This window comes from Mytilus galloprovincialis, chromosome 9 (genome assembly GCF_965363235.1).
Source record: "Mytilus galloprovincialis chromosome 9, xbMytGall1.hap1.1, whole genome shotgun sequence".
Lineage (NCBI taxonomy): Eukaryota > Metazoa > Mollusca > Bivalvia > Mytilida > Mytilidae > Mytilus > Mytilus galloprovincialis.
Window position 1 is genome coordinate 80,537,799 of NC_134846.1, and position 26,646 is coordinate 80,564,444.

Genomic DNA, 26,646 nt, shown 5'->3' on the forward strand with positions numbered 1-26,646 from the left:
GAAGACATTTATTTTATATTTGTAATACATAAATGTACATTTATTACATACAATTTATTTACTGTAATTTTTTTTAGTATTTACAATGACAATTTCTACAAATCAAGTAAGTGGTTTTTAAAGTCCGACACATTTTTGATGAACGAAATTGCGTCTGCCACGGTTACGTGTACATACAGAAGTTCTTAGTATTCAAGTTACAGTTAGCAAACTTTGCTTTTGATGTATCAATTTGGGTCAAGTTGTATAGCTGTATGAAATTTATGTCTTGATTTTGTTTAAGTTTCGCCGGTTTAAAAAGCATCCCAATTTTTTAAGTTGTTCACCCTAAACAAAATTGGTTCAAAGTATAATGACAGTAATAAGAGTAGGTGTGCAGTTAAATACTTTAAAAAAGAGAAACCATTGAACTATATGTTTCGCCTTTGACACTCCTAATCTTGAGTAGTATCTTTAAGAACATCAAAACCATTAATACGTAAAACTATTCAAGTTAAACACCATTTGATTGTTGGTTAGTAATATTAAATTTATCAGTATTACAAGTATTGTTTAGTACATATGAAAGAATTAAGCAAAACAACTATAGAAGATTTAAGTTTAATAAATCTAGCGTACATTGCTGTTTTTCATGTAACAATAACGTAATGTAACCGTAGCCTCAGTAATTATTGTTACATTCGTAATTAATCGGTTCCTCACCCAACTTTGCATTCCGGCAATTAGTCTCCAATGTAACAATAATACTTTTATTATTGTTACATTTCCATGTAACCGTAGCCAGTGCCTTCTTTAATAGCCCAATAAAGGAAATTAGAAAAAAATAGCTCCCCAAAGCACTGGCTTGCTCTACCCATTAATATTCATGAAAGAGTCCTATGTCAAGGCAATTCAGTGGGCTCTCTCTAAACTTTTGAGTCTCTCTACAGAAAGTTCATTATACATGTTGTCCTTTTCACGTATAACAATACATTCTTTATGAAAGAAGTTCTTTGTTACTACGGAAAAGAAAGTTTATCATCAATATGAGATCCTATATTAAAAATTAATGGAGTGGCTTGGATGGTAACACCCAAGTAAAAATTTCGAATGCATCTAGATATTCACTTCCGGTAATCCGGTAATCCGAACACCGTTTCTTTTATTACTCGCTCCTGGGAGGAAATAGGTGAAGTGGCTTATTTTCCTGTTGGTAATATTGTGTAATTTATCCTAAATCCTTCTTAAACCAATTGATTTATACAGTATTTATGTATCTGTAAGAAGATTTTTTTACTAACAACAAAATAATCGAATGAAGTCACCTCATCCCATCTAAAATCCACCTTCTAAACAATGCCTTTGTCAACAAATTAATCACAGCATTCTTCTGAATAGGGATATGCCCATTGAAGAAGATGACCACTTGATTAGTTACTACCTCTTTTATAAGAGACATAATTTAAGAAATAATAGAATATCTGCTGTTAATTATTATATTTACTAAAGCCCACATATTTGTGTAATATGTCATATTTACAAGCATTTATTAATTACTTCTATATTTTGCTTCCTCTTTGCCAGTCTGAAAAATGAAAAATTATGACATGTTGGAGGGTTAATTTTATTTTCTTGCAAAAAGTGGAATCTCACCAGTTGTTTTTCCTGTAAAATTGTCCAAAAATAGACAGTTTCAATTATTTGAGCACCAGAAATTCTACTGAAAATGCATATTTGTAGGTTAATTTCTTTGTGTACATGAACCAAAGGTATCCGGTCGTTCCGGCCTCAAACCGATCCGGCCCCAAGTCAATCCGGCCCAAAGTCAATCCAGCCCAAGTCGATCCGGCCAACGTCGATCCGGCCCCAAGTCGATCCGACCCCATAATAAAATATGAATAAACTATATTCACTATATGGACGAATTTGTCACAAATTTGAACAATATAAACGGAATTTGCAAAAAGTGTCGATGATGGATGACAACAGGTAAAGTGAAGTATTGGAGTACCAGTTAAAGAACTATTTTAAATCGAAACGAAACTGAGTGGTATTGTGTCTGTGTGTATAGCAGCTACAACATATTTTAAAATGTGAAGATATTTTCCATGTTGACTTTGAATGTCATGGCGATTTTTATTTTATTTACTTCTCACACAGAGTAGCTAAATAAAATATTTAATATCGAATATAGTCAACAGGGCTCACGCTACCAGGCGACTTGGGCGAAGAAGTCGCTTTCCCGACCGTCACTTCGCTTTCCCCGACCCCCAAAAGCGAAAACAAGTCGCCCTGTTCTTGACAATACTCGCTTTCAGTCGCTTCCGTCATCGGACATATTCAATTTTTACCAAGTTGATGAAACATCAATTTTTAATTGATAATTAAAGAAATTTACACCTAAACGAGTGATTATCTTGAGAAAAGAGGTTGAAGCATTGTCTTTGCAGTGTGTAGCAGGTTATTTGATAAAAATACAACTTTTTATTACTTCGTGCATTTCCGCAAGTTCCGGTGGTTGTTACTCGAAAACGTACATCAACCTAAATTTCGGCGGCAAAATAAGTTTATTACTTCATTTAAACGTGATAAAAGTTGCCTCCAGTAAATGTTCAATCCATTTATTGCATTAAAAACGTCATGTTCCTTTCCAAATAACTTGTCAAACATCGTTTATTTTTGTAAATTTTCTTGCATTTGTCCGCCATTGACCGATTTCTAAACTACGGATCTGAACCGGACCAGCTATGACAGAAATCCGTACTTTTACAATAATTACTACGGAGGCACGGATGAAACAGCTGACAGAAGAATATTGATCCCAAAGGGAAAAATTACGTATTCCACACACATTAAGAGACTTTTGGTTACATCTAATTGATTGGTGTATATAGTTCCCTATATTTTTTATGGATTGTTTCAAAGTTGCTCAACTGTGAGACTATTAATTATATTATGGCCCAGCTTAATAACTTTTATATTTTTTATGAGAAACATTGAATTTCATACACAAGATAGATTTGAATTAAATTGTAATTGATATATTATAATTTCTTTACATTTTTTAAAATAAAAAAAATATTTTTTTGTGCTAGATATAAATACTTAGTTTGTAGTTTTTTTCAAAACCTTAGTTAAACTTAAACAACTTTTAATTTGAAATGTTACTTTAATTGTATACTAAGATATGAATTGAATAATATAAAAAGAACATTATTTACATATGACCCTTTATACTATAGTAAAATCCAAACATTGTAGCGCACCGCCCGAATGAGCACTTCTCTTTCAAATCTCACCACTTCTCCCTATCAGTTTCAAAAAGAGAAGTCACTTCTCCCTATAATTCTGAAGTAGTGTGAGCCCTGAGTCAATATATTTTTCTTAAAGTTGACAATATTTTGAACAGTTGTGTGTAGATAAATAAAAACAAGTTATATGAGTATCCATTATGCTTTATTGAAGAAAATAACATGACATTGAATGCACAAGGATTCGGCAAATCAAACAACAGTTTAGAAATTTAAAGAAATTAAAAGAAAAACAAAGTTTGTATGTATCAGCTTGGGGATCGGCTTGTACCGTTGTGTATGTAACTATTTGTTATATACGTTTTAATATAATTATACAATAATCTTGAAAACTTGTAATAAAAACATAATCAACCTAGTTGTTTTATACTCATCTAAAAAAATATTTTTCAAAGGCCTTTTTTATTTTTTTTAACGTACACCTTTTACATTATAATAAAAATCATAAACATTTATGAATTACAATTAATATATATCTTTATTTCTATTCCTTATAAATATATTTTTTATTGGGGCCGGATCGACTTTACATATGGGCCGGAACGACGTAGGGCCGGATCGACTTGGGCCGGATCGACGTTGGGCCGGATCGACCCGAAAGCGAACCAAATTACAAAAACTCAGGGTAGTAATCATATAATCTTAAATGGGTGTTGGGTGCATCTTGTGAATATTATTTGGAAAATTATATGCTAACTAATCTAGAATGTACTGCATTGTATATTCAATTTCAGGACACATTAATATAACATCATATTAAACTGTAAACATTCAATTTACAAACAGATATGGACATATGAAACGACACATTAAATTTTGTATGTACTGTTTCCTGATTTATTTTGAAATAATTCAAGGTATTTGGTTTTCCCATTTGAATGGTTTTACACTAGTCTGTTTTTTGGGCCCTTCATAGCTTGCTGTTGGGTGTGAGCCAAGGCACTGTGTTGAAGACCTTACTTTGACCTATATAATGTTTTACCTTTTCAAATTATGACTTGGAAAGAGAGATGTCTCATTGTCAGTTTGTCACTGATGATACCATATCTTCTTATATCTATATACATGAAACAGGAAACATATTAATTAGAAATCTCCCACGAATATCAAAACTTTCTAACAATAGTTCCTTGTATTATGACCATGAGCCAACTATGTGTAGGACTTGCACTTGGTCACATAAAGTCATAAGGAAAAGCCCATGAGCATGATGAAGTTTTCTGGGAACATTCCGAAGTGTATTTCTCAAAACTACTTAAGTTTTTACTCTTACATGTCTCTGTTTTAATTTGTTTTAAGCATAGTTGAACTGATTTTTAAATGTGTAAGGAATGACTGAAATTCCTTGAACAAGAACATATAGACAAATACATGTATAAAATTTACACTGCTTTATTGCTGTATTCTACACTATAGGCCAGTATAAGATACAATGTAGATACCATGCTGTATGTAGATAAATTACGTTTCAAACAGTGACTGATTTATTATTGTGTTCTATATTGTAGGCTAGTGTAAGGATAGATACCATGTTGTATGTAGATAAAGGTTAGACAGGACCTATGCTGTTCCTGCCATGGTTGACCGGTCTCCCCATGGTCTGTCCCGTATCCCTGTCCCTGTTAAATCCACAAATGTTGTGCAAAATGGATCCTTGGAATTAAACATCTCTGATCAAAATGTCAATGGAAACCTAGAATCTAATTTTGAAGTAGAAAATGGGAACACCTCTAAGGAGGAAAACGGGAAGAAAGATAAAGGATTTGAGACATTCCTTATGACAGGGGATATGATCATTAGAACTACTGCATCACCAAAAACAAGACGAGATGCATCAAGTAGAAATGCTTCTGACAGTTCGGATTCATGTGTTGCTGCTGATATGGATGCCCCATCTCACTACACTAATGATTTAATAGAGGATTCTCCAAAGTTAGATAAAAAATTTCAGAGGTCAGCAGAATCAGGTTTCGAAGATCAGGGACAGGCGTCTGCTTCCAGTACCCTTGAACTGCAAAGTTCTAGTAAAAACGGTGAAACAAAAAGTGCTCCTTCATTGTCAAATACTGGTTGTGATGTAATGAGTCAATCACAGTCATCTGCAGCTAGCAGTACTATATCATCGGTTTCATCAGACATGAAGTCGGACATTTCTGAACAAACTGTTATACTCAATGAAGGTGATTCAGGATTAATTTCACCTCATGAAGAAGATGTAAAAGGTCAGGAAAATTTGAATGATAATATGAAATTCATTGATAATGAAAATTCAGATGGTAATAGTTCACCAAAACCTGTAAAAGTTGAGAAATCAGAAAAATCAAAAATAGTGACTAGCAAAAGTGCTGAAAAAATTGCGTTGGACAAGTCTGCTCATCAGCAGTATGTTAGACCAAGCAAAAGTCAAGAACTAAAATCTGATGGGGAATTTGCTATAGTAGATATTGACATTGATGATAATATGGCTTATTCCTTAGATCAGATACCTCAACGTGGCTCACAACCAATAGAAACAATAATAGATGATCAAGTATCCAGGAGTCTGCATAACTCACCAGAACATCGCAGTAGTGACAAAGCATTTATTCCTGGATTTATTAGCATTGATATGAAAAAAGGTAGAGGAGTACAGAATGATGATTTTGCCTTAAAAACAGACGATTTGAATGAATATAATAATTCACAGTGGCCATGTGAACATTATAATGGTTCTCCACATGATATATCTAATCAATCCCCTGATAGTAGTATATCATCTAATCGGTCTGATAGAGACTCATTTGATCCTTCACGGGATCCTAACTTATTGGAATATCAACCACCTTCTACAAGTGTTGATAGACCATCAGCACAAAGACTGGCCAAAAGGTTGTATCAGTTGGATGGCTTCAGAAAATCTGATGTCTCCAGACATCTGAGTAAAAAGTAAGAACACCTTTAATGTTTGATAATATTGTATTCCAAGAGGGGGGATCTCAACATTCAAATTTCTTGTACAGACATTCAGATTGCTTTGAAACAGACACACCTCATTCATATATAAAAGTTTTGCATACATGTATATAGACACTTGACAAAGAAATTCCTACATGTATACCAAGTGATATATGTATACCACTTTGAAATTACACCCCATTGGAAATTATGTAAGTATGGGCAAATACTTTATATATGTTTAATTTCATCCAGTGTAATTTTTATAGACGAGTCAAAATATCACAAGTATCATAATGTATATACACACGTAGCACAAACAAATTAATTATTTCTCAGTCATGTCAGTATTTTCAGTAAATGATAAATTTTCGAATGGTTCAACTTAAATATGTGTATGTTTATACTTACTTCTTTTCAGAAATGACTTTAGCACTTTGGTTGCTGAAGAGTATTTAAAACTTTTTTCCTTTGAGGATCGTACATTAGACTATGCTTTAAGAGAATTTTTACAGCAGTTTTGTTTATCTGGAGAAACTCAGGAACGAGAAAGAGTGCTGGCACATTTCTCTAGACGATATTGTGAATGTAATACAGGAATTTATAATTCAGAAGGTGAGTGAATTAATAGTACACCTGGTACTTTATATATTTGACCTTACATTGAAACATACTAGAAGTCCTTTCATGACTTATGCTCAACTTATTTAAAAAAAAAAAAAAAAAAAAACCCTCATAGTGAAAACTAATTTATTGTCAAATCAAAAGTTAATAAATTTAATAGTAATATTTTTTATGGTTATATTTTTAGACCTCTGTGATAAAAGTTTTTTTTATATCCAGTGATCAATTCGCAAATTGTAAGTTTTGCCTCTGCCCATGGCAAGGTGTTGAACTCTGATCTTATTTTTATAAATTTCCTGTTTATAAAACTTTGAATTTTTCGAAAAACTAAGGATTTTCTTATCCCAGGCATAGATTACTTTAGATGTATTTGGCACAACTTTTTGGAAGTTTTTTTTATATCCAGTGATCAATTTTACAAATTGTAAGTTTTGCACCTGCCCATGGCAAGGTGTTCAACTCTGATCTTATTTGACAAGGCATGTTCATTTTCCTGTCAAAGTTCTGTGGCCAGGCATTCCAGCTTCCTTTTCCAATAGAAGCTGGCAGCCATTATAGACTCATGGCACTGAAAGTTATGTTAGACAGCAACAAGCTAACAAACATTACTTCAGTTTTTTCCCCAAAAAGTTTTAGAATCCTAGTAATTCAGTGCTATATTGCTTGAATATTATAGATTCAATCTATCATTATGTTATGGATGTGATGCTCATTTCTAGAAACAAGATGTAATCTCAAAGTTTCCTGTTTACCAGGATGTTCTTTTAATTTTAGTTGGGAGAACAATGATTGTTAAATTTTAATGCATGCAACAGGGATCTCCATGGATGAAAATTAAACAATTGGGGAACTTTCACCATGACGAAATCGCGCATTAAGTTTAAGTTATCTTATCGTGTCTTACTACAGTTATAAGATACAATAAGATAACATAAACTTTATTTAAAAAAAAATCAAACTAAACATGACACAAAGTATTCTATTTAAACAGGATACAATGTTAAAATACTTACAGAGTTAATTATTGTAAAAAAAAATTATATAACGCATCATAACCATACTTTATACTTTCAACAATGTTGAAGAATACAATAAATCTCTGTTAACCAAGTGATTTGAATAACATAACATTGACTTTTGAATAACTTCCTTGAAGGACATAACTTCATGTCCGATAATCATATTACTTGCACTACATCTATATTGATATCCCATTATTATTCTGAAAGCATTATTATAAATAACTCACATTCTGTTTAAAGATGCAGACATACATTTAGACCATAAAGATGCACAGTAGACATTCAACCAATAAGACAGGGGACTTAGTGGCCAAGTGGTCTTAAGTAGTTCTACTGCTGGAATCACTAGCCAGTCAACACTGAGGTTGTGAGCTCAACGCCAATCTTAAATGACAAGAATTTTCAGTTTTCCTATCAAAAGATCTCCAGGCACTCTGGATACTTCTACCAATCAAAACTTGCCGTCACGAAATACCCCAAAAGTAGTTTTAAAACACCATGAATTAATCAATCATACATAAGACTTAAAAGTTGAATATTAACAATCTTTATAGACATTACAAGGATGAATGTTCTTAATAATTATGTACATTTAGCGGTTTAGGCCTAAAAATAATAAATAAAAACAATATTGATATTAGTAAGTATTAAATCATAAGGTTTGTTGTTGTATCATGTACTACCTGGTAAAGATATTTTTGGAGTTACCCAACATCAATGCTGCATTGCTGATGTGAAACAAAGGGGTCACTTCTGTTGTCTGGCATCATCTTTGTCTGTGTCATATACTTTGTGTATCTGCAACACCTTAAAAATAGAGTTCCACCAAATATACATATAGGCATGAAGTTGTGCACTTGCCATTTTATGTTTAATCTGAGCGATTTTTGGGGGTTTCTCATATCAAGACATGGACTTTGTCATTTTTATACGACCGCAAAATTTGAAAAATTTTTCGTCGTATATTGCTATCACGTTGGCGTCGTCGTCGTCGTCGTCGTCCGAATACTTTTAGTTTTCGCACTCTAACTTTAGTAAAAGTGAATGGAAATCTATGAAATTTTAACACAAGGTTTATGACCACAAAAGGAAGGTTGGTATTGATTTTGGGAGTTTTGGTCCCAACATTTTAGGAATTAGGGGCCAAAAAGGGCCCAAATAAGCATTTTCTTGGTTTTCGCACTATAACTTTAGTTTAAGTTAATAGAAATCTATGAAATTTTGACACAAGGTTTATGACCACAAAAGAACGGTTGGGATTGATTTTGGGAGTTTTGGTTTCAACAGTTTAGGAATTAGGGGCCAAAAAAGGGCCCAAATAAGCATTATTCTTGGTTTTCGCACAATAACTTTAGTTTAAGTAAATAGAAATCAATGAAATTTAAACACAATGTAAATGACTACAAAAGGAAGGTTGGTATTGATTTTGGGAGTTTAGGTCCCAACAGTTTAGGAATTAGGGGCCAAAAAGGGACCCAATTAAGCATTTTCTTGGTTTTCGCACTATAACTTTAGTTTAAGTTAATAAAAATCTATGAAATTTTGACACAAGGTTTATGACCACAAAAGAACTGTTGGGATTGATTTTGGGAGTTTTGGTTTCAACAGTTTAGGAATTAGGGGCCAAAAAAGGGCCCAAATAAGCATTATTCTTGGTTTTCGCATCATAACGTTAGTATAAGTAAATAGAAATCTATGATATTTAAACACAAGGTTTATGACCATAAAAGGAAGGTTGGTATTGATTTTGGGAGTTTTGGTCCCAACAGAATAAGGGGCCCAAAGGGTCCAAAATTAAAATTTGTTTGATTTTATCAAAATTGAATAATTGGGGTTCTTTGATATGCCGAATCTAACTGTCATGACTGTGTATGTAGATTCTTAACTTTTAATCCCGTTTTCAAATTGGTCTACATTAAGGTCCAAAGGGTCCAAAATTAAACTTAGTTTGATTTTGACAAAAAATGAATCAGTTAGGTTCTTTGATATGCTGAATCTAAAAATGTACTTAGATTCTTGATTATTGGCCCAGTTTTCAAGTTGGTCCAAATCGGGGTCCAAAATTAAACTTTGTTTGATTTCATCAAAAATTGAATAAATGGGGTTCTTTGATATACCAAATCTAACTGTGTATGTAGATTCATCATTTTTGGTTGGTCTACACTAAAGTCCAAAGGGTCCAAAATTAAATTTAGTCTGATTTTAACAAAAATTGAAATCTTGGGGTTCTTTGATATGCTGAATCCAAAAATGTACTTAGATTTTTTATTATGGGCCCAGTTTTCAAGTTGGTCCAAATCAGGATCTAAAATTATTATATTAAGTATTGTGCAATAGCAAGTCTTTTCAATTGCACAGTATTGCGCAATGGCAAGAAATATCTAATTGCACAATATTGTGAAATAGCAAATTTTTTTTTAATTAGAGTTATCTTTCTTTGTCCAGAATAGTAAGCAAGAAATATCTAATTGCAAAATATTGTGCAATAGCAAGATTTTTTTTTAATTGGAGTTATCTTTCTTTGTCCAGAATCAACTTAAATCTTTGTTATATACAATATACAATGTATATTCACTTTTTACTACCAACTGATAAATTAAAATAATCTTTACCATTCAGTGATAACAAGCAGTTTTTTTACATCTTAATATTTTATGATGTATTTAAATGAACAGTTATTGTTGCAAACTACATTAGAAATTTTAATTGAGATTAGTTTTGGAATAAGGGAAAGGGGGATGTGATTAAAAAAATTGGGTTCAATTTTTCTCATTTGAAATTTCATAAATAAAAAAGAAAATTTCTTCAAACATTTTTTTGAGAGGATTAATATTCAACAGCATAGTGAATTGCTCTAAGAGAAAACAAAAATTTTAAGTTCATTAGAACACATTCATTCTGTGTCAACTATTTAATCACAATCCAAATTTAGAGCTGAATCCAGCTTGAATGTTGTGTCCATACTTGCCCCAACCGTTCAGGGTTCATTTTTATTGTTTTATACAATAAACAATGTATATTCACTTTTACTACCAACCAATCTTTACCATTCAGTGATAACAAGCACTTTAGAAATTTGAATTGATATCAGTTTTGGAAAAAGGAAAACAGGGATGTGAAAAAAAAGGGGGGGGGGGTTAAATTTTTCTCATTTCAGATTTCATAAATAAAAAGAAAATTTCTTCAAACATTTTTTTGAGAGGATTAATATTCAACAGCATAGTGAATTGCTCAAAGGCAAAAAAAAACTTTAAAGTTCATTAGACCACATTCATTCTGTGTCAGAAACCTATGCTGTGTCAACTATTTAATTTTAGATTTAAAAAGTTTGAAGAAGAAATCTTTAATTGATTTGTAAAATCTTGACATTTGTTTTGTGTAAAAAAAAACCATGTAATGTCAAAAATTTGATCACAATCCAAATTCAGAGCTGTATCACGCTTGAATGTTTTGTCCATACTTGCCCCAACTGTTCAGGGTTCGACCTCTGCGGTCGTATAAAGCTGCGCCCTGCGGAGCACCTGGTTGCTTTTATAATTAGAAAAAAATCGTCTTTCTTGGATTCTCACACATTTTATTAGATAACAATAAATTAATGATTTTTTTTGTTTCTATTTCTACAGATTCCTGTCATACTTTAACATGTGCAATAATGTTACTGAACACAGATCTACATGGCTCAGTAAGTATATTTATTACACTTTATGCAATTTTTTTATATCATCCATTCATTTCATTGGACATCATGGACATACTGCAATTTGTTAATTTTGACTGACCTACATGTATTATTAACCCGGCCCACCCATAGCAACATGTGATAATATTAGCAACGCGTGTTAATGTTTAAAATTAACACCGGCCTGAGCTCAAGGTCTGCAAATTTGGAACAATTAACAACTGCTACGGCCAAGGTTTACTGATTCTCTATCGTTCTGTTGATGTGATTGATCATTGAAAAAACCTAGACAACAAAAATGACAGTGGAAAGTATATAAATGAATCTATATAAGAAAGCTTTAAAAAAGTAACCAAGGATGTGATGTTATATGTATATGGAACACTTAAGTAAAATGTTACGCGCAAAATAAAATAATTACAGTTATTATAGTAAACTATCTTAATTTGTGGCTTTATTTTTTTACAATTGTCCTTTTAATAATAGAGTGCACACTTGAGTCAAAGGCATTATGTATAGTAAAAATATATACATGGATGAAGGTGTTAGGGTGATTAACACCCTCAGTGAAAAATTATCATCTGTGACTAAAGACCAATGATAATGTTTTCCCTCGTGCATTAATCTACCATAACACCTTAAGCTTCATACAAGGGCATTATGTTCATATTGTTTCAGAAATAAGTAGCATTGTCTTGTTGAATAGCCTGATTATCATATAATCCTTGAAACTGTAGTTCCCTTTTCATGACTTATCCAAACCAAAATTTCAGTAATAATGTATTGAAGGTGTTCTTATTTACCGTATATTTATAAATGGTATGGCCATTGTATGAAAATACTTATTACATTTAATTAACAAACTTTGGAACAGGTTTATGTTTAATATTATTTTTTAATTTATTTTTTACAGAATATAGGAAAAAGGATGACATGTTCAGAATTTATTGACAATCTAGCAGAATTAAACGATGGGGAAAATTTCCCTAAAGAATTACTTAAGACTCTATACCAAAATATAAAGCATGAACCATTTGAGTGGGCTTTGTAAGTTTGAATGAATTTTACTTATTTTAAACCAAAGCGTCTGCAGTTATCTTTAGGTTCCAGTTATTGTTAAGATGAAAAATAGAAGAGCATGTTTATTTCCATTGAATGGGCTCACATGTATTTTGTAACATAAGACATTATTTTATACAAAGCCATTAATAACAAGTTAACATTTATTATCATTGAAGTATGCTAACTCTGTTTCTGGCACACACACCCCATAAAAAAAAAGTGCTTTTATAAATTGGCATTGCAAGATGAATATCATAGTTAACCAAATATGTTCAGTGATAATTATGGTACACAGATTTAAAAAATGGCAAGTAAACTTACATATTCAATTCACAAAACTGTCTTTCACAAATTATTATTATTCTATGTTTTTTGGAATAATTTCTTATCATTCCGATACCTCATACAGTAAATTGAGAAATGAAACATTCAAACATTCTTGAAACATGATTATTTTTTTTTATAAAAATAGGTCTAGTTTATAGTTTTTTTCCATTTCAATGTTTTTGTTGACAGAGACAACCCTGAGGAAGAGACTAACCATGTGGAAGAAAAGATGGCCCCAGTGTCAGCTACAATGCCACAAAGTGCCATAGGACATAATCCATATTTAGATGTAAGGATACCTCACGGTGGTAGAAATTTTCAAATATAAATGTTGTTCGGGTGTTATCTTAAATTTGATTCAGTGAAATAAAAGTTGAATTGTAATGGCTATGACAACATTAGTTAGTGTATACAAAATGAATTTTTACAGTGTTTAAGGGAGATACATTATTAGTTCTTTGAGCTCATACATATCTTAATCAAATTTCTTAAAATCAAAATTTCATGATCCAATTATCACTGTTAAGTTCATTTATGTTTAAAACAGTTTCTCAGTTACTATCAGGTAATCTAATCTAGAGAATTGTTGTACACTATTTCTGTTTGTCTGTCGTGAATACTATGACATTGATCTCTGTTTCGTATTTCAATGATCAACCTAAGTTTCTTGCCTTTGGTCCACTGCTCAGTGACAGTTTGGTTAACTATAGTTATATAAAACATTCTTTGTTCGATAGAAACCTTGTAATATGATTTTCACTTAGCAATGTTAACTTTGACAGTTTAAGATACCAATGAATAATTCAACTGTATTATGTCTGTAAAATCATTGTAAGGCGACATCTCTATCTGATAGTGATCATTTGACCTAATCCTCTTTTCACATGTTTCAAGTTTTGCTCTTCCATGTTACTTTAAAAATTGTATTAATATAGCTATGACTTTAACTAATGAAAAGTTAATGTTAGAAGAGTACTTAATCTTGATTGTTTTAAGTGATATATATTTTTTCAAACCTACCTGTTTTATCCTCCATTTTATTTTAAATACTTTAAACAGGTACCAGATCCAAACCATGCTACAGAATTTAAACATGGATATGTCATGAGAAAATGTTGTAAAGAACCAGATAAAAAGAAAAGTAAGTACCAAACTCTTGAGTGGGCTATCATGGCTATAGTACAAATTGAAAAAGAAATATATTATAATTTGATAGGATAGTTTTTGTTGAACATAATGAAGATTTGTTGTGATGCAAAACAGGTGTTAATTTTCAATCGATGACATACGCATCACCTTATGTTAAGTTTATGATAATCAATTATAGGAAAAATACTTCTAACTGGTCATTGATATTTTTTTATCATGATTCATTATCATTCATACATTTCAATTCAGTTCAGTTTGTGAGGCCCATTACTCAGTATATATTGTTCAAATGCTAAAATTTCTAGAAATATTTATGTTTTGCTATTAATATGTTTTGTATTATGTTGCATTTTCATGAACGCATTTCTGTTGACAGCTGGCAGCTTTTAGCTGCCTCTAGTAACTTTGAATTTTGATACTCTTTTAGTGTTACATGTTTTAATAAAACAGTATATAAATGGAATCAGTTATATTTATATGATGTTACAATAGCTTCCATGAACAACAAGCAAATATGAGTATCTACTCTTCAGTCTTGAGTCAGGAACTTTAAAACTTTGCAATTGGGTAATAAGGAATAAAAAAAAGAAAAAAATAATAATTAAAGGATAGTAAATGTAGAAGAATAGTGCACAGCTACCTCAAAGTTGTGAAGAATTTTATAAATGAACATTCGGTTTAGGATTCACAATACTTTTATTTTTCTATTGCAGCTCCTTTGGGGAAGAGAGGGTGGAAGATGTTTTATGCCAGTTTACAAGACATGGTTTTGTACCTTTATAAAGACCAACATATGATGAAAAAGGGACAGCTACCTGAAGGTAACCAGAATGCCATACGTGTCCACCATAGCCTTGCAGTGAGAGCTGCTGATTATACCAAAAAACAACATGTATTTCGATTACAGACAGCTGACTGGGCAATATTCTTATTCCAAACCAGGTTAGTTCATCATTTAAAGATTGTAGTACAGCACAGTTAAAGCATATTGTAAAGTTTATTTTTTTACATCATTAAAAGATATTAAAAGTTGGCCAGTATTTAGAAAATATAAGGAATTTCATTGCTGTAGAAGGGATAAACAAACTATACGACTCATGAATCAAAACTCTGCAAACATTGTCAATTGAAAATGGTGACATCCCTTAGTTACAGACTGAAATACAGTTACCCCTTTGTAATATATGATTTTCTCCATTAAAAATCGTGATTAGTGGTAAATTGTAATAGAATTTGTATTTATACATTATAGTGACAGTAAAGAACTCCAGGACTGGATTGACACTATTAACTTTGTATCAGCTACATTATCTGCCCCTGCCTTATCTGGTGGTGTTGGCTCACAGAGAAAATTTCAACGGCCATTACTGCCTGCTACTTACACAAGATTTAACTTGGTAAGATAACATATTCACAAGAAGATGAAGAAAATGAAATTTGTACAGTGTTGTTGTAATCTGAAAAATCAATGCTAATATTAAAAAAAACATTTATTTCTAGTTTCGTGTTTATTTGTTTTGTTTTAAACAAAAAGAAGATATAAGACTGTCTATGCTTAAAATTGAGAATGGAAATGGGGAATGTGCCAAAGAGACAACAACCCGACCATAGAGCAGACAACAGCAGAAGGTCACCAACAGGTCTTCAATGCAACGAGAAATTCTCGCACCCAGAGGCGTCCTTCTTCGTCTTCTAATTAACTTAGAAGCACAAGTTTACCCCAAAAAACATTGGTTTTACTAGGTAATTTAAAAAAAAAGAAGTATTTTTCACATTCAAAAAAATTACAAATTAACTAGTTCTCATTGGTGTTGGAAATTTGAAGTATACTGAGAGTGTAAGTGTAATGAAGTTAAAATATGAATAATAATTTATATATGTAGCGAGAGCAGCTTGCCAAACATACAGTGAAAACAGAAGAACTAGAGCAAGAACTAAAGGATCATAGGCAGTATCCTCCAGATAAAAGTGCTAAGGCCAGAATTATTGCAGATTATATGGAAAAAGAAAGTTTTTTAGAATATGAGGTAAAATATAGTTTATACATATTGAGCATTTATTATAAATACATTATATTTTCAAATTTCAGGAATATGTCATTTTTCATTTGATATAGAGCTTGAGGTGGACTTTTCAAAAAGAAATATAAGTTGCGTAGTAAGGCATTTGTAATAATTACTAGAAATCTCTTATATTCAGAAAAAAGATTATTATTTGAAAAAGAGGGACGAAAGATACCGGAGGGACAGTCGAACTCATAAATCGAAAAATAAACTGACAACGCCTGGCTTAAAATGAAAGAAGACAATCAGACAAACAATAGAACACATGACACAACATAGAAAAGTAAAGAATAAGCAACACGAACCCCACCAAAAACTAGGGGTGATCTCAGGTGCTCCGGAAGGGTAAGCAGATCCTGCTGTTCATGTGGCACCCGTTGTGTTTCTTATATTATAACAAATCCGGTAAATACTGTATAAACATTAATTTTCGTGGGGTTAAAATTTCATGGTTTTGTATCCAAAAGTAAGTTCCTGGGGATTAATTTTCGTGGCTTTTAAGTTTAGAAAACAATTATAATAATGTCACTTTATAATTGACAATACTCAATGATATTGATCTGAACTTTCGATGATGGGAAAATCAATAATTGCATTTCGTAGTAACAGTGAGCACTAATGAAGTGTTGTTACCTGCACACGCTAATTGGCTTTTACACACCTTTGATGTTTTATCAAAGGACAATGCTTGTGTGATAAATGTATTGCGACTTGAGGGCATTACAGACGCATCAGTCTGTTAAATGACATTGTTTGACAGTTCTTGATCATTATTAATTACTGTAAAAACAAAGAATTAGGATTATCATCTGACTCAAAGAAAATCTTTGAATATCGATGTCTAATCAATGAACCTATTTATTTCATTGTATGCATGTATGTTCACCTATTATATAATATCAATAAGATTTTGTCAGATCATAAAATAATGTAAATCTACAGTTAAATTTTCGTTGGGGTTTAAATTTTGTGGATAATCTTATCCAGGAAATAAACGAAATTAAATCCCCCACGAAAATTTCTGCTTTTACAGTAGTCTAATTTGGTAGGTCACATTCATGAAAGGGAAGGGGATTGTAGTTACTACATAAGGAACATATCTGATATCATTTGTGAAACCATAACGGTCAACCAACTCGTGATGGCGTCCGTAAAATTTACGAATGAATGATTTCAACTTAACCATTTTGAACTCTTGGTTTAATAGCTTCCTTGTGAGCAGCAACTCTCTATCAAGAAAATCATGATAAGAAATGCAAGCACGGGAATATCGTATCAATTGGGAGATATCTACCCTGTATGCAGGTGCTGCTGGAATGTTGCTACTGTTCAAAGGATGCTTATATTGAATAATTGAAAAAGGTCGATATTTTGACAAATCTTGTTTATATAACTGACATATCATTTTTTGTTTCAGTTAAAAAGATATAAAACCTATGTATACCTAATACAGTCACGCTTGTCTTCATATCCAGAACTAGAGCCTTCATTAGTGGAAACTGTGATAGGAGAGGATGATGAATCTGTCACGGTTGGGCGACCAGCACGTCAACATCCTGTTCAACGCAGTCTCTCAGATAGGTACAGTTACCGTGAGGCTATTTATAATAATGAACACTCAGACTTCCAAATTATATAAATAAGGTTACTGTGGTAACAGTATTTGTAACATTGGTGCTGAAATAGTTATCACGACAGTGACATGCATGGAGAAGGGAGCATGGGAGAGAAGGCTACTAACATTCATCTATAATGTCTCTTTGCTTTAGCCAGAAAGTCTTGTTGACTAAAACATAGTAGTACTATAGTTGTACTACTACAGAGGTGGATATCTTTGCTGCAATTTCTTAGTTCTTTAATTTTTACATTCAAGTTGATAGTAAAATTATAAATACATGTTATACATGTACCATGAATAATGATTCATACATACACATACAGAAAACTACAGTATTAGATCAAATTTCTTGAAAAAAATTATTATTACGGTATAAACAATTAATTTTAACCTTGCTTAAAACCAAGTAAGCTATTGCTTATGCTTTGCTCCCTAATGTAAGTGTCCACTGTTTGTTGGTAACTATTTTCAAAGAACTTTTCTTCTTAAAACACAAAACAAAAGTTTACCTGAATTAGCCCATTGGTCTTCTTTCAATTTCAAGGTTGATGACCTTGTTAACCTGGAATTAGCACCACAGTTACAAATAATAGTAAATAGATCTAGAGGATAACATACTAATTATAATTATTGTTAAATTATCATCAGTTATAGGCAACTGCTGAACCCAATATTGGACAATTTTCAGAATAATGTTTTTAATAAGCCCTCCTGTTCATCCAATGTACTTGCTGTAATGGAGAAATTTTTGAAAAAAAAATCAAAAATTGTTGGATTGTGTTCTGTTTTTACTAGATGTTGGTTTGACAATCTGCCTGTTTTTAAGAATTCTGCTCTCTTAGAGTATAGATTTGCATAGGATGTTGTTGAATAGTACATTCAAAGATCTCCTTTAAACAATTTAAGGCCAATTTAGATTAAGTTAAGCTTACAACTTCTAAGCACTGTAAAGGTTTCTGATTAAAAATCTTTCTGAATGTGTGACATCCCAATTGAGTGTATGAATTTACATTATAAAGATTTAATAAAACATATTTATTATAGGGCATAGTGCCAGCTTAGCTCCTTGGGGCCTCCAGTTCAAATTATCATTTTAGCATCAAACTATGTATCCAACATAAAATATGATTCTGCAGTTACCGTCATGGGAGGAATCCTGAAGTAACTTTTAAACTGTCTAAGACAATCCTGCTCACAATTTCAAACATTAAATATATATTTTTATGAAACTTTATACACCACAAAATTTTCCCTCCTTTTTATTAGGTTCACAGAGCAAATTTTTTTAAATTTTATATAAAATTTTCTGATGTTGTTCTAGGTGTAGATATATTACATTTTAGCATGTGTAATGATGTGTTTATAATTTAAGCAACTTCTATTTAAGTCAGACCTTTAAGGGAAAAATCCTAAGGGGGTGACTCTACAGAAAGTAAAATAATTGTTTATTATTATTTATTTATTAGAACAGAAAACCTAACAGTGATTGGTACACTAGTGTAAATACTTGGTATGATATATTTTTAGAATGATACACAGTAAAACTGTGTGTTTGTGTGTCTGCTTGGGATTTATATGACAGGTGTATTCTGGCATGAAATGATGGAATGCTAGTCCGTGATGGGAACCTAATGCATTGTAATTTGAACATTTGAAGAGTGTCCAATAACTTTTATTCACCCCTTTCCTAAACTTTGCACCATAGGAGATTTAATTGAATTTTTGTTTCCAATTTTATTGCTTACAAGGTTTTATTTTTTAGTTGAATTGCCAGATCAACAATCACAATCACATGTAGAAAAAAAATGTTTGAAAAGAAAAAAATGTGAACTATAAAAATGAATTAGGGGCCAAAAGTACCAATATTGTTCTCATTGTTTGTAAAGATGTTTCTTGTATCAAACAGCATATTTAAGTGTTTAAAATGTTTTTGTTCATTTTTTAACATTACATGTGTGCCAATATACAGTATATTGGGGCTTAGTAATTACAAATGATCTGGTTTTGTCAGGGGTTATTTATATGATTTTTTTCTTTCTATTAAGGTTGAATTGCAGCAGGGTGCCATATTAATTTAGACATTTTATTTTTTACTAGTCAACTTTTTTTTTAATTTAGTATATATTTGTCAATTGGAAGGAATCTCAAAGATTTCAGACTTTTATGTTTCTGCTTTGATAATGACTTATGTATGTATAGGCTGCTTTAACATTAGTGCTTTTTATTACGTATTGGCCAAACATTTTCTAGTTAACTGTGCTATATGGATTTTTTTTGGCAATATACCATTGTTATATAAATATGATTTTTTAACTATTTGTCTCATGCTTTGAATCCTATTTTTAACATTATATGGTATTATGTTTAAAATGGTGGAAGGATCCTGATATTCCTAAGTAAATATGTCTCGAGAATGTTTTATTCATGTGCTTAGTGATTTTGCAACTAGTCAGATCTTTCTAACTATGAAATAAAGTATTTTAAAAAAACTTATAACTATTGAAATTCATATACACATGGAAGCAGGGTTAATATTGATTATTATAGTAATAAATCAATAAATGAGACATGGTGGACAGACATTAATTTTGGGAACGTTTCCAGTACTAACAAATAAAATGTTGATAGATGTAAAACAAAAGCAAAGAGCTGTTTTTACCATATCTAAATTGAACTGAGAGTCACAAATTCATTCAGATTATATACCTTAAATCAATAAAAAAAATAATATATGTAAAGTTTTAACATTAGTTTTAGGTTAATTTAGTGTTAGTTTCATCAGGTTGTACTGCTTGAGAATAGGAGGTCATGAATCATACTCAGAAGCTAGTTTATTATAGCTTCTTTAATTTGCCAATCAGATACTTGTGGATTCTTGATGATTTTTTTTATTAATATTCATCAAAATGCTGATTGGTTTATAATGTGGAAATAAATAACTATTTCAAGTTTGTTATAAGATCGATAAATTCCACAGATTCTGATATGGTCAATTTTTATGTAAGGCAGAAACCATTTGATTTTCTGGGGGGGGCTATGGTTTTTTTTGGAAAAAAAAGTTTGTTTCCAGTTTTTGGAGAAAAAAATAATTTGTTTTTGATTCTGAGAAAAAAAAAATGTTTGTTTCACCCTCAGCTGCCACTATATGTAATGCTAAAATTGAAAGAAAAAAATTGTTTTCGACTTGTCACGAAAAAAATAGATTGTTTTTCGCCGCAAGCGAAAAAAAAAATTTGTCCAGAAAAAAAAACCATAGCCCCCCCCAGAAAATCAAATGGTTGCTGCCTAAATGTACATGTATGTGCTCATTTTTATGTGAAAAGGTTCGGCTGATTATTTGTCTCATATTTTGTTTTGCGTCTCAGTTTTTGTCTCACCTTGATGAAGTCACAGAGGTATTATCCATGAAATGAAAATTGTTATAAAAAAGGCGATGTTTTATTTTAGTACATGTACAAATTTTGTTCTACTTGTTAGCTTTTTAATTTTGAAGTAATTTGATTTTATGGCAAACTTGGCACCAAACCATACCCCCTCCTTATAATAACTCCTCATCTATTCAGTATTAAGATCTGGGAAAACAATTTGTCAATAAATTATGATATTATGAAAGAAGATATCTGTTTAAGAGATGACGATTTGTCAATCTCTCAGGCCGAATAACTTTTTGATTTACGTTACTAAATAACTTTTATGATAACATATAAATAAACAATATTATTATTTCTTTATAAAATGATCAAACTGCATAGTCTTAGAAGTTTACAAAAAATAAGGCAAATTGTTCTAAATTTAAACAAAAGTATAGTATGCCTATTTAACATTTTGTTCTTGTTATTCAAATTGCACCCAATTGGTTGTTTTATGGTGAGTAATAAGTATAACTTCTTACATAAAGTCTGTTCATTTCCAATAGCCTTCCAACTTGGATTTCTAAAAACGAACAAGTTCAGAGAGGATTCAGAAATTATACGTTGATTTTTTTTGTTATTTTGAAACCATTTTTGTTGCTGAAATCCAAGCCTAGTTTTGTGTATCAACAATATTAGAATGATGGGGCACCACTTCAGTATTATTTTCGTAGTTATCTTTTGTTTCATTTGAGTGAATGGATTTTCCCCCTTTTTGCATGATTAACTTCATCTTAACAATCTTTTGTGGTTGAAAAATATTTCCACCATTTTGTTACTAAACTATTGCATGGTTGCTATGGACTGGGATATTACCGTCTCTCCTAAATCTATCTTTGGTGAGATGGCATACATTGCCCTTTTCTCAGAATTTTTTTTTTATGGATTTTATTAAAAAAAATTGAGAGAAAAAGAATTGAAATGACTGTCTAATGATATGTGTCTCAGAAACTTTAAATAGAAAGGAATATTAATAACATTTATACCGAAACATTTCGCTTGACCAATGGTCATGAAACATAAATTTTGTTTACTTCTTTTAAACATGTCTTTTCAACATGACTGTCCCTTTGGTATCTGGCGACTGTTCCTCTGGTATCTTCCGTCCCTGTTTTAAGCATTACATTATATTTTAATCTTTTTATCTAATATTTCTGCATGTTTTAGAAGTTTTTCATTGAAATAGACATATGCATGTTTTAGATACCAAATAAAATTTGATTATGCTTGATGCATGATAAATAACCTATAGAATCACTCAATCAATGTAAGGACTTAAAAACAATTTTCAATTTTTAAACCATTCTTCATTAAACCTAAAACAAAGATTATAACATCAAAATAACACTTGTTCAAGCTGAAGAAGTAAATTAGCATTAGATATTGAAAACAGATCAAATTAAACAAATCTTTGGTAAAGGAGCATTTACGCTAAATGTTGTCCTTTATGCATAAGTTCAAAATAGGTCAAGCAATGCATTGTAATACAATGTTATAGTAAACATTGTGTTCAGAATTTAAGATTTTATTGCTACTATTAATATATTAACATAAATATTATAATAATGATATCCACATAGTTGAGGCAAAAAAATGGAGAAAGAAATATTAGTATTATATATATTAAAATTCATCTTCAAACAGCAACAAAAGATAATAAACAAATACAAATTTTAACTTTTCTCTGTTTCTTCCACAGAGTCGAATCAACTACGCCACGGAACTTTGATGATTATATCAGTCAGGAAAATGCTGTTACTTATTTGTAAACGTGTCGTCTGGTGATGTTTTTTGTGTTGTCTGGTATCCAACATTTCAGAGAAAATATGGAATTCTGGGAATTTATTGCTATCTGACATAATATCTTGCATAGTTTGAGAAAATTGTAGCAAATTGTTTCTATTTAAATGGCTGAAAATTATTGTTAACATGTTTTTTTACTCAGGTGCTGTGCCATATAACAATCAAATTGTTGAAATTCGAAATTTTAATATCTTGATCCCAGAAAAAAGAAAGTGGTTTTAGTTCCCATACAGTGTTTTCTTTTATATTATTAAACTTTGTGCTTACATTTTGAATATTTTTCATTCCATACAAAATATTTTAAGAATAGCTTTATCACAAGTATAAGTAGTGTATCTATAAGGGCATAGACTTTGAATGCACTATAGTATAGCTGATTTGTCACTGGAATGTTGTGTTTGTTTTGAGGGGTATGGGTCCAATATAAGAGAGACTACCGGTAAATTTACGAAGCTCAATTATCAAGTTCAATATCAATTTCTTTTCCACAGAGAGGAAATAATTTGATAATTGAATCTCAGATCATTTTGATAAGTTGAAAAAGTTATAAACAAGGTTGTAAATTGTGAATTCAAATGTAACTTAGAAGTTTCCGTATATATGAATATTTTTCTGTATTTTTTTTAAACTTCTTGACTGTACTTTGAAATAATATTTGAATAATAATTCATATTTTTTTTATTATAGGTATATGAATTACAGTTAGAAAACTGTTAATTGAATTTAAAAAAAAATGTTCTCTTAGCAAAATATCAATATTTATGAAATATTAAATCAAACAATTGTACCAGAATTGATTGAGTTTAATATATAAACTATCATTCAATTTTAAAATGATTCATAATGGCTCGGTCATACAACTCATTTTTTTTCAACTTTATATCTTGAACAATGATGTATTTTACCAGTTTGGAACTTATTTTTTTAACCTCAAGGGAAATATTTGTTGGTGTTAGTTGTACGCAATATGTTTTCCGTACAATGAAATGATCAAATGTCGATCTGATTTCTTTACTGAGAAATGATAAAAACTAAATTGAAATAATTTGATGGATTATTGATAATTAAAAGGGACCAGAGATTACTCAATTCAGACCTTGTTATTGGACTGAAGTTTCCTTCTATATGTTAGATCTGAAATATGATGCCAAGGAAATCCCATATCGATACAAATCCTTATAATTGTAATCAATCCATAACTAAACCTTCCTTTCCCTGTCAGTTTACTTTTAATCAAAAATATTTTATGTTAATGCAGCTTGTCCTATTGTTTTTGTATTCATTGTGCAATATTCTACGATTGTGATTTTATTTATATTCTTGTAAATAAATTGTATTTTATGTAAAAAAAGATGGCCAAAATCCTATCGTGTTGACAAAGAACTAAAGAGGATAAGCAATACTAACTGTTTGTACATAATTTCCATATAATTTCATATCAAGTAGAACCTTTTATTTTCATTGTTTCTACTCATAAATTATATAACCAGTAAGTCAAGTGCACAATTTAGCTATTATTATTTTTCATGTTTCAATACAAATATAACACTTATGTTTTTCTACTAACTTGTATAACAGAGAAATCATTACCATTTGGTCACTGTAGACGCTAGCAGAATCAAAGGGTTTGAAATTGATATGGCCTTAAGACTATTAATTTCTTAATACTTCCTCACCATTTCCTATGGTTTCTGAAAGTCAAAAAGTTTTTGCTAGAGGACAAATTAATTGTTTTCCATAAAGGTTCTAGCTATTCAATGGTGGATAAATGATTTGGGCTAATAACATCATGCATTTGTGACCCACATGGCCAGAACATGTAAAACTGAAGTTTACTCTCTGCTGATGGGAATTTATTTAAAAAAGATTATGTCTCAATTACTTTGTTAGCCATTCACCATTATGGTCACCATATGACTGGTTTAAAATTTTTAGGTAAAAAATAAAAACTCTCAACTATAAAATGAAATGGGCAGTAGGATATTCTTTTAAAAAATAAAAACGAAACTTCTTAACTATAAAATGAAATGGGCAGTAGGATATTCTTTTGTTTCCACTCTAAATTGAATTGTTTATTACTTCTAGAGATTGCAAAAAGTACTAATCCATTTGTAGCAGTTCTTTAATCATTTGGAGACATTCCATTTTAAATCTTTGATATTTCAAGCAACGGTTTTAATGTAAAATGATTTGAAGTATTCAAACAATAGCTCTTTGACATTTTCGTAAATTCGGAAAACAGAATTATCAATATAATGGTAGATTTTCCTCATATAGGCTGTAGCATGTTTTATACATCATAGAAAGGGATAGCAAGTAATTGGATAGAGAGAAAGGATGTTGACAAAAGTTAGCAAATGTAGGGACAACGATTTTTTTAACTAATTTCTTAAAATCATGACATGTAAGGAAACAAATAGATTTTATAATGAGCTTTATAAAAAGAGAATTCTTTATAGAAATAATTGAAAGCCAGGTAACGACAAACTTTAACAAGATTCTCATTCTACTTTCTTTGAAAAAAATGTGTGATTGGCTTGATTTTAAATTCCCAAATGAGAAAATCAATACGAGTGGTAAATTATTTTTTTACTTTAGAGTTATAATGTATAAGAAGCATGGTCACCAAGACAACCTAGTATTATGTCAATGTTTGTTTCTGTATTATTCAGAATAAAAAGGTTTCTACTTTATATACTGACATTAATTTTCATGAAAGGTCATATTTTTGTGATTTGTGCAGTATGTCAGTTTTCATGCAGGTTGCTTTTATACACACGAAAAACAGAAACATTTTCATTTTGGGAGGTATATTCACCATTTTCTCAAAATTCATTATACTTTTTTATAACATTTCAGGTATTATCTTCTGTAGTATATAAGACATTACTTTAAAACTTAAACATGTATTGCTATACTTTTATCTATCTTATGTGACTTAAAAAATATACATTTCTAGGTCAGTTATTCCATTATGAGCAAATTATTAATACTTTGACAGTTTGTTAATTATTAACTTTGAAACATCTACTGTGAATTTTTTTGTAAATTTTCATTCTGTTTTCTTGATTTTAAATTCCTTAAAATTGTGCCATTTGTTTATGTATAATTAAGTAAAATATACCACTTTCCATCATGAAATATTTTTTTAATTGTGTTTTCAAATGTTTTATGTGAAGGATAATTAATGAGTGAATGGGTATATTTTACATTTATTTGCTTTTGTTGAGGTTGAGCACAGAACCATATTTATTCATACATTGTATTTCATTATACTTACCAACATATAAGCCCAATTAGGAAAGATTCAATAGATAGGATTTATCCATCACTGGATTTTTTTTTCAATGATCCAATTTCTATGAACTTTTCTGATAATGCTCATCATAATGTAATGGGATCAGGGTATGCTGTATCCAAATCTGTCACTTTAACTGTCCTACAAAGTGTTTTAATGCAATATATCTGTTTTATCTTAAATGCTGTTTTGGTATGTTACAGTACTATTTTGTTTATGCTTCGTCAAACACTTAGATTATGTGCTAGTTTTATTTTGTGTGTCATTAAATTAATACCAGTTTTGTGTTTTTCTTTTGATTATATTATGAGAGAAGTTTTCCCAAAAATCAAAGAAGCCTTATGCAAAAAAAATATATATACATGGA

General features: G+C 30.7%; 1 protein-coding gene across 4 annotated transcripts; it reads left to right on the top strand.

The window, feature by feature from the left end:
- Nucleotides 1-1,118: 1,118 nt before the first annotated feature.
- On the top strand, nucleotides 1,119-26,564 carry LOC143046109 (PH and SEC7 domain-containing protein-like). Of its 4 annotated transcripts, XM_076219109.1 has the most exons (13): nucleotides 1,119-1,192; nucleotides 4,799-6,215; nucleotides 6,646-6,839; nucleotides 11,494-11,552; nucleotides 12,463-12,596; nucleotides 13,128-13,227; nucleotides 13,998-14,079; nucleotides 14,801-15,029; nucleotides 15,340-15,484; nucleotides 15,971-16,114; nucleotides 17,568-17,731; nucleotides 19,235-19,278; nucleotides 22,878-26,564. In XM_076219109.1, exons 2-12 carry the CDS (start codon nucleotides 4,867-4,869, stop codon nucleotides 19,269-19,271), a joined length of 2,637 nt encoding a protein of 878 aa, XP_076075224.1. In that variant the 5' UTR covers nucleotides 1,119-1,192; nucleotides 4,799-4,866; the 3' UTR covers nucleotides 19,272-19,278; nucleotides 22,878-26,564. The 4 variants fall into 4 exon arrangements, with proteins under 4 accessions (XP_076075224.1, XP_076075220.1, XP_076075223.1 ...); XM_076219105.1 differs by lacking the exon at nucleotides 19,235-19,278; XM_076219108.1 differs by lacking the exon at nucleotides 19,235-19,278 and having other exon boundaries at nucleotides 1,165-1,188.
- The last annotated feature ends 82 nt before the right edge of the window (nucleotides 26,565-26,646 follow it).